The sequence below is a fragment of the Rhinichthys klamathensis genome, unplaced genomic scaffold, assembly GCF_029890125.1.
Source record: "Rhinichthys klamathensis goyatoka isolate OS25496 unplaced genomic scaffold, OSU_Roscu_1.1 h1tg000303l_1, whole genome shotgun sequence".
Classification (NCBI taxonomy): Eukaryota; Metazoa; Chordata; class Actinopteri; order Cypriniformes; family Leuciscidae; genus Rhinichthys; species Rhinichthys klamathensis.
Window position 1 is genome coordinate 3,427,526 of NW_026606822.1, and position 8,803 is coordinate 3,436,328.

The 8,803-nt window shown below is 41.8% G+C and overlaps 1 protein-coding gene across 1 annotated transcript; it reads right to left on the reverse strand.

The window, feature by feature from the left end:
• Positions 1 to 4,094, reverse strand: LOC130104097 (protein rolling stone). The gene is made up of 4 exons (XM_056270510.1): positions 4,021 to 4,094; positions 3,616 to 3,711; positions 3,125 to 3,347; positions 1 to 657 (listed from the first exon to the last, which is right to left on the reverse strand). Exons 2-4 carry the CDS (start codon positions 3,709 to 3,711, stop codon positions 26 to 28), a joined length of 951 nt encoding a protein of 316 aa, XP_056126485.1. The 5' UTR covers positions 4,021 to 4,094; the 3' UTR covers positions 1 to 25.
• Between the last annotated feature and the right edge of the window lie 4,709 nt (positions 4,095 to 8,803).

The following is an 8,803-nucleotide window of genomic DNA, read 5'->3' on the forward strand; positions in this document are numbered from 1 at the left end:
AGATTCAGACAGGCCAGAAACTCCTTCAAACAAGAGTAATGGATTGTGACTGCTGGTCCTCCATCATGGCTCTAGCCTCAAACACAGAGGCTGCTGGATCCAATGAAGGCACGATGTCAAAGGTCGCTCCTGACACCTTCACCCACCACCAAACATCTCTCTTCAGAGCCATTCTCCTGACTTTCTCCCTGCTCACCACCCACTCCCTCAGCAACTGCATGTTCCACAGCACAAAGTGGCAGGATGGTAAACAAAGCAGAGAAACTCCCAGAATGCAAAGTGTCGCCACTAGGGGGCGCTCACTGAAATCAAGAATGCTGTAAATGTAGGGTTTACCATACAGGTTGGTGCAGCCCATTAGCCAATAAACAACAACAAATATGATATAAAGGACTCCTTCCAGCACAGCGTAGAAGAGGTGGGTGAGATGAACGGGTGTAGAGGACAACAGCAGATCCACGGTGGTCTGGATGCTGTTGATGGCATGGATGTTGATGCTGAGGGCTGTGAGGGAGCTCTGGTCCGAGGTGTGGATTAGGGTCCAGTAGACAATGGTGACGGTTAATGAAGAGCAGCCCATCATAGAATGCAGGAACCACTGCAGACAGAGAGAAGCGACCGGAGGAGAGAGGAGGGTCTCACACTCCCTACTGTCCCCTACTGGAGGAAAGGACTCCATTAAAGCATGCAGCATTTGAACGCAGATGACATTTAGCTCTGGTTTCACAGACAGGGCTTAGATTAAGTCAGGATTAGGCCTTAGTTTAATTATGACATCTAAGTAGCTTTTATAGTTTTATACTGGTGTGCATCTTGAGACAAAAAATGTCACTGACATATTTTAAGATATATCAGTGCAAGTTGCTTTCGATTAAAACAGCTCTAACATGGATTTTTGTCTGGGACTAGATTTAAGACTTGTCTGTGAAAACGGGGGTTAATGCTTAATATTGTGATCTAATCAGGACTCAACAATACATTTTATTGTTTAATAAAGTAGTAGCCTACAGTTCTTTTTTTTTTTCTTGCTCTTTCGCTGGTTCCACCAAAAAAAAATGATCTGCTTTTTTACAATGCATTTTTATATTTGCAAGAAATAATATTTATATATTTAATTAAAAGTTAAGTTATCTTTATTTTTTTTATTTTTTTTGAGAAATATTTAATTGCAGCAAGCTGAAACTTATACAGCTAATGTAACTCCCTGAAGTCATAAACACAACTTTGCTGGAAAATGCATTGCAAAACATTAATAACAGTTTTGTAGTTTTTAATAGCTACATTCTAGATGCTTTTGTTAGATGTCACTTTCATGCTGTATTTCCTGTTTCCTGTGACCGTTTGTAGTCCCTTATTGTCATCGGTTCCCTTGATTAGCTGGTGTTTCTTGTTGTTTACCTTTGTTACAGTTTCCCTGTGTGTGTGTGTGTGTGTGTGTGTGTGTGTGTGTGTGTGTGTGTGTGTGTGTGTGTGTGTGTGTGTGTGTGTGTGTGTGTGTGTGTGTGTGTATAAAGCCCGGTGTTTTAGAGTCTCGCGCTGCCGTTTACGCGGATCTCACGATCACAAACTCGCCAGTCTAATCGAAAAGCAGAGGTTATGGCTAAAGCAGTTCAACAATGCCGCACACGCTTTCTATTGTTAAAAAAAAGTAGGCCTACCCACAGTAGCCCCCTACAGTCGCCCATATAACCATAGATATCCATAATAAAGGCTAGATGTCTGTCCGCGCTGCTGGCCAATGGAAGTCGACGTCCACACCTGGCGGCCATCTTGTCACAGGCAGCTCGCTCATTGTGTTTTAATGGTGCGTGTACTTTTTAAATAACCATAACTTGCTCAATTTTCTTCCGATTTTCAAACGTTTTGGTTTGTTATAAACGTCAGAGGTGTAGTTATGACACTGCATGCTTATGAATAATAAGTTTATAATAAATAATCATCCAGAATTATAGCCACGTTAATAACGTTTTTAAGAAACCAAACCGTTTGTAAATCCGTCAAGATTTCAACGAGATAAGAGTATTTGTGTTCGTGCTGATCACTCATCTTACATCAGGTACCACAGAGCCCGCCAGAAAGCTTGCCTGTGACAAGATGGCCGCCGGTGATGACGATAGAGACTCCGCCATAAGACATCGACTGCATAACAACTTAGTTAAAGTCAAGCAGTTAGTCAGAAATCTAGAATCCCACCAGATGTGCCTGAGTCACGCTCCATGTAAACTGGGATCTACAGTAGTATGTACTTAACCCTGGACGCAGATTAGCGGAAACATAAGACTTCACTTAATACTTGAGAAAATAATTTAAGAGTAATTCAGAATAAAATCAAATGTAACAATTTATTATGTCAGGTAAATTTATCATGCCAATTTCATACTCAGAGATAAAGAGTAAAAGATGTACCTGACTCAACATTATGGGCCAATCTCATTACAAATCGCCCTGAGCCTCTTGTTGCTTTTCTTTATATAGACAGAAACTATTTCACATGAAAACATTTGCTAACAATGGGAATTTGCATTCTGAGTTTACACCTTTTGGGAGTAGGATGCCATTTTCCTGGAAGACACACCCTCCTCTGTGCACAATTATCTCTAAACTCTTAAAAACTTTATTACCTTTTGGTTTACTTCTGTGGAGAATGAGACCTTTGTACCAGTCGCACTGAGACATTTCAAACTATACCAAACATGTATAATACTGTATGATAATTATTCACATTAAACCAGAATTTTTGTGATCTCAGCATGAGAGAGAAGGAATGGGGGAAGAGGGAAAGAGATGTAGGACGATTCTGAGGTGAGACTTGCGTTTCAAATGGTGATGCTAACTTCACAAGAGAGAGTTCAAATGTTAATTTTCTTTCGTTTTCTCAGAGAGTTGCTCTCTCTTCCAGTTCTTCCAGTTTTTCCAGTCTTACAAAACCTTCTGCACTTGGATCCAACCCAGGGTGGTTGAGTTCGCCTATGTAACAGCTTTTACAGCTCACATGTAATTTAAGTTGAGCCCTATTAATATAGTGACATTCAGATAGTGTGTTCAGATGCTTCATGGGGTCATTGTGCGTTTCTCAGATCAATTGGGTATCAGTGATCAGTGGTGCATTGTGCAACAACATTACCTCTTTTCATTCTGTGAGAGGAGCATCTGACCTTCAAGAAAGCCCAGGCCAGATTACAGAAAGCAACCAGATAGTAGATCACCATGAGACAGTATGAGATATGGCTGAAATAAATGAGGAATTTAGGTGTGTTGAAGAGAAGAGCCATGTAGATCAACCAGCTGACGGTGTAGACCAGCATAAAACCTCTGTACAGAAGCCACATCAATGGAGGAATATCCCACTGGCAACAAGAGACAAGTTATTTCAGCCTCAAATTTCACTCCTCATTATAATGGATTCTTGACATTGACGTTTAATACACATATGCATTCAATGTCTTCAGCATCATCGTATTGCTGATAGATCTAACATGGTTTCTAACTCCAGGCTAGTTATTTATGTTCATTAGCTGATCCAAGCTGGTCTAGAAGGCTGGTAGATCTCCTTGGACCAGCAGCTAACCATCTACCATGTTGCAAAACCTTTGTATAGTCAGTGCTCAAACTCACCCGTGGCTGAAGCAAAAGCTCTGGTTTAGAAGTGAGAAGGTGGAGTTTGTGAAATTTGAACTCCTCCCTCCAGATGTGTGTCCAACTAGCACCCATCTGTCACCAATAAACAGAAACATTCCTCTGAATCACTTCAGTGCCTTTGCTTACTTGGAATTCATTTTATTTGTTTAGAATTAGAATGCAAAAATTCTGCACATTCTGTCTGCATTAGTTGGTTTTTTAAAAAGACTTTCACCTCGAATACAAACCAGTCTTTCTGGTCTGAAGTAATGATGTACTTGTCAAACAATTCAGACCTGCCCTGTTAAATTATAGGCTTACTTGCATACATTTTAGTAAAAGTTTGAGTTTCATGCAACTCAGATACTAAGGAATAAATAATGTACGATGATTCTGACTAACCTTCGCAAGAATGCATCCACTGTGAACAGCTACAATGATGCTGCATTCACCAGAAACAAAGAAATCTGAGGCTGAAAAAACATACACACTGATGCAGATGCATCACGTGTCCTGTGGTGGGACACACACTGCACTGATTGTGAAACATTTTAATTAAAAAACTGGAGCTAAAAAGGGCAAGAGTGAACATGTGAATCTCTTATTCATCCCAACAAGATTAACACTGAGTCTATGAGATGTGGCTGAATATCAAAATGATATTGCAAAAAAAGGTTACACTTTATTTAACATTTTAAGGTGTTCTTGTTACAGTGTAATTTTACATTTCCTACTGATTAACAATAATTAACAACATGTACTTAGCCTACTATAGGGTTAGAATTTGGGTTTCAACTGAATTAGAGAGCTCTCTAATTGTAATAATTGAAATAGAGAGCTCTCTAATTGTTATTCTTACTAGTAAGAATTTAATTGTAGAGTTCCGTAATTAAAAATGAATGGAAGTCAATGGAGACATATTTGTAGAGCTCTCTAATTGGAATTGTTACTAAGAATTGAATTAGAGAGCTCTGTAATTGTAATTCTTACTAGTAGGCCTAATAATTGAATTAGAGAGCTCAAATTTAAAACTGTTAAAAGAAAACTCTCAATTAAACTGTTGAATGCTGAATGGAGAATGACTGAGGAGAGATGAGTTTCCATTAACTTTAACTTAACGACTTAAATATTAATATTATACATTATGCTATTGAATGACTTTAGAAGTCTTGGAATATAGTGCGAAAACTTTATTGTGCTTTACAAGTGAAGAGTCTTGGGAGATGGTACTATGGGGATCTAAAGGACACAGTTCGAGTGGGAGAAGTTAGACGACAAGCAGTGGAAGGGTTGAAGAGCATAAACAGCTGTGCTCTACCAGGCAAACTAAAACTCTGGTGCTTTCAGTTTGGTCTACTGCCGAGGTTGCTGTGGCCACTGACCGTGTACGACGTTTCTTTGACAACAGTGGATAAGCTGGAAGCTTTAATAAGTTCATACATCAGGAAATGGTTGGAATTCCACACTGCCTCAGCAGAGTGGGACTTTATAGTAAAGGAATATTGCAGCTGCCAGTCTCTGCTTTAACCGAGGAGTTCAAGTGTGCCAAGGTCAGACTGGAAATGACCTTAGTAGAGTCACGCGATAAATGTGTAAGGAAGGCAGCCCCTGTGTTAAAAACTGGTAGAAAGTGGTCATCAAAGAAAGCTGTAGAGGCAAAGGCTGACCTTCAAATTGGGGATATCGTGGGACAGGTACAGCATGGAAGAGGGGGTTTTAGGCTCAGTTTAGCTCCTCCTAAATGGCACAAGGCAGGCCCAGCTCAAAGGAGGAAGCTAGTAGTCAACGAGATGCGAAAGCAGGAGGAGAGGATGAGGTGTATAAAGGCCATTTCCCAGGCCAAGCAGGGAGAGTGAATGAGATGGGAGAGTGTGGAACAACGCAAGATGGGCTGGCAAGACCTTTGGTCAATGGAAGAGAGTAGGATCAGTTTCCTTATTAGGTCAACATATGATGTTCTCCCATCACCGCAGAACCTAAACCTCTGGGTAGGAGAGGATCCCTCTTGTCCTTTGTGTTCATCACCTGCCACATTAAGGCACATTTTGACAGGATGTAAGGTGGCTCTTAGCCAAGGTCGGTTTACTTGGCGCCATGACCAAGTACTGCGATGTTTGGCTTTAGCATTGGAAGGCAAGCGTAGTATGACCAATAAGTTGCCGCCTGTTCTAGCAAAACATTACACGCAGAAGACAATATTCCTCCGCCCAGGCGAGCAACCACCAAGAAAAGGTGTTAACACCAATTCTCGCCCAGGACAACTGGAAGTTGCTAGGGACTGGAAGATGCTGGCTGATCTTGATCAACGGCTTATTGTTCCACCTGAGATTGCCACCACTAACCTACGACCAGATATTGTTTTGTGGTCTGGATCAGCACGCATTGTTCAACTGAAACCCAGCAGAAAGGAGCAGCAACTGGCTGTGGTTGAGACGGAAAGATTCTAGCTGGCTGTGTACAGGCCGCCACGCTACGGTTTCGTAGAATTATTGAAAAACTTGAAGAGTCTGTTGGTTTATTTGTATACGTTGTATAGTATTTACAGTCATTACGTTCCTGTGTATATTGCGTGTATGACGGGTGGTTGGGCAGATATTGTGTTTTGCGGTAGATGGTATGCCATACGGAACCGTTGCCACTGAAACTGCATATTAACGCACCAGTGGGGCTCGACAGCCTTAGTCAAACGGGTTGGCGCGTATGGTCGGGTTGCAGAGAGATTGTGAGATTGTGGTTAGGTCTCAGCAGCAGGAGGGATGTAGAGGTCAGTAAGCTGGGCTGAGTTGAGTGGGGGACGGAGGGGGGTGACTCTGGGACGCCAGAGTCACTGTCGAGCCCTCTTGAGGTGTCGTGGGCTAGTCGACGAAACACTGAGGACGGAAGGCTCCCACTTGAAGACCCTAGAGATGTCCCCTACTCGGCTCAATCCAGACGGTTGTCGTGCTGGTCCACTAGGGAGACCACACTGTAGTTGCAGCCGTCGCGTGTGCTGACGCGCCAAGTACACTGCAGCCGTTAACGCCGGACAGAAGGGGAGTCACACCACCATATGGAAAGAAGCGTAAATGGATGCAGAAGCATAGTTTACTGTAAATCTACGTCTCAGTGTTGCTTATCTTGGCGAAAGCAGAGTACAAATCAGCATGAAGTTTTAACATCTACTCTCGTGTAATGGAAATCATTTATGCCTTTAGTGGGGCTTAACAAATAACACAATAGTAGGCTATGCACAATATCGGGCCTCACTGAGAAGCTGCAGTCGTAGCGGGATCATGATTTTAGGTGTGGCGGCCATCAGCCATAGACAGTAAAGGTGATGATACACAGTGCAACTTTTTGAGCAATGTTGCTGGGCAATGTTGCCGTCAACAGGCAACCAGATGAGACACAGGCCCCACAACCGACCTAAAGTATCCAGATAGAAATGTATTGCCCATTTTCAATGGGAAAGTGCCCAAGCAACAATCGCTCAGCAAGATTGCCCAGCAACATTGCTCAAAAAGTTGCCCTGTGTATCATCACCTTAAAAGAAGGGTGGCGGCCCACCACGGCAGAGTGAATGTAACGTTAAGTTAGCGGAAACACACAAATAACTTTCTAATACTCGTTTGCATTGGTGGATGTTTGTTGGTGACATGTCAAGTTTCTCCACCCTGTCTGTCAGTCACATAACAGACAAGTTGTTCTCCCGAAAGAGGTCGATTCCTGTGAACTAGGCGTTGTTCCAACATCTCATGATAAAAAACAATGCCACAGGCAACACATGTATGAAACCAGTTAAACAGATGTGCGTTCATGTTCAAACACGCAGGAGTTTTACAAGAAGCTAAACCCTTATGAGCAAAAAGAGAGAGAATAAGAAATAAGCAAGTGAGAAACCATGCTACAATATGAATAGTCACTTCAATATCCCTGCATCTTCTCAACCGTAACTACATTCCCAATGTAGCAGAGACTCGCCTTTATTAAAAAGTTTACTTTTGAATCTTATTGAATAAATGTAAGATGTGTTTAACCCTCTGGTAATGTTATTGTGTCCATCAAAATGAACAATTTCTTTATTTCAATGAAATGATTGTACTATATTTTAGTTTGAGGTTTTTTATTTCATGTTTTAGGAGATTTTATGGTTCTAAATTATATTTATGCAGTAGTAATAATCCATTTATTCACTTTTCGATCATAGACCTGAAAATGAATTTTCAACTTAATCCGGGTCATACATCTTGAATGCTTTGGAGCACAGACTTCAGTTTGGTCCCTTTTTAAAGTCGACAGATTATTGCTGAAGTGGAAAAAGCTTAAAAAAGTGAATTTGAAATAAAGGGGAAAAAAGAGTTATAAAACGTTATATTTCTTATGAAAAATGCCATTTTCAATTTTTACATGGAATATATACACTCACCGGCCACTTTATTAGGTACCCCATGCTAGTAACGGGTTGGACCCCCTTTTGCCTTCAGAACTGCCTCAATTCTTCGTGGCATAGATTTAACAAGGTGCTGGAAGCATTCCTCAGGGAGTTTGGTCCATATTGACATGATGGCATCACACAGTTGCCGCAGATTTGTCGGCTGCACATCCATGATGCGAATCTCCCGTTCCACCACATCCCAAATATGCTCTATTGGGTTGAGATCTGGTGACTGTGGAGGCCATTTTAGTACAGTGAACTCATTGTCATGTTCAAGAAACCAATTTGAAATGATTAGAGCTTTGTGACATGGTGGAAGTAGCCATCAGAGGATGGGTACATGGTGGCCATAAAGGGATGGACATGGTCAGAAACAATGCTCAGGTAGGCCGTGGCATTTAAACGATGCCTAATTGGCACTAAGGGGCCTAAAGTGTGCCAGGAAAACATCCCCCACACCATTACACCACCACCACCAGCCTGCACAGTGGTAACAAGGCATGATGGTTCCATGTTCTCATTCTGTTTACGCCAAATTCTGACTCTAACATCTGAATGTCTCAACAGAAATCAAGACTCATCAGACCAGGCAACATTTTTCCAGTCTTCAACTGTTCAATTTTGGTGAGCTCTTGCAAATTGTAGCCTCTTTTTCCTATTTGTAGTGGAGATGAGTGGTACCCGGTGGAGTCTTCTGCTGTTGTAGCCCATCCGCCTCAAGGTTGTGCGTGTTGTGGCTTCACAAATGCTTTGCTGCATACCTCGGTTGTA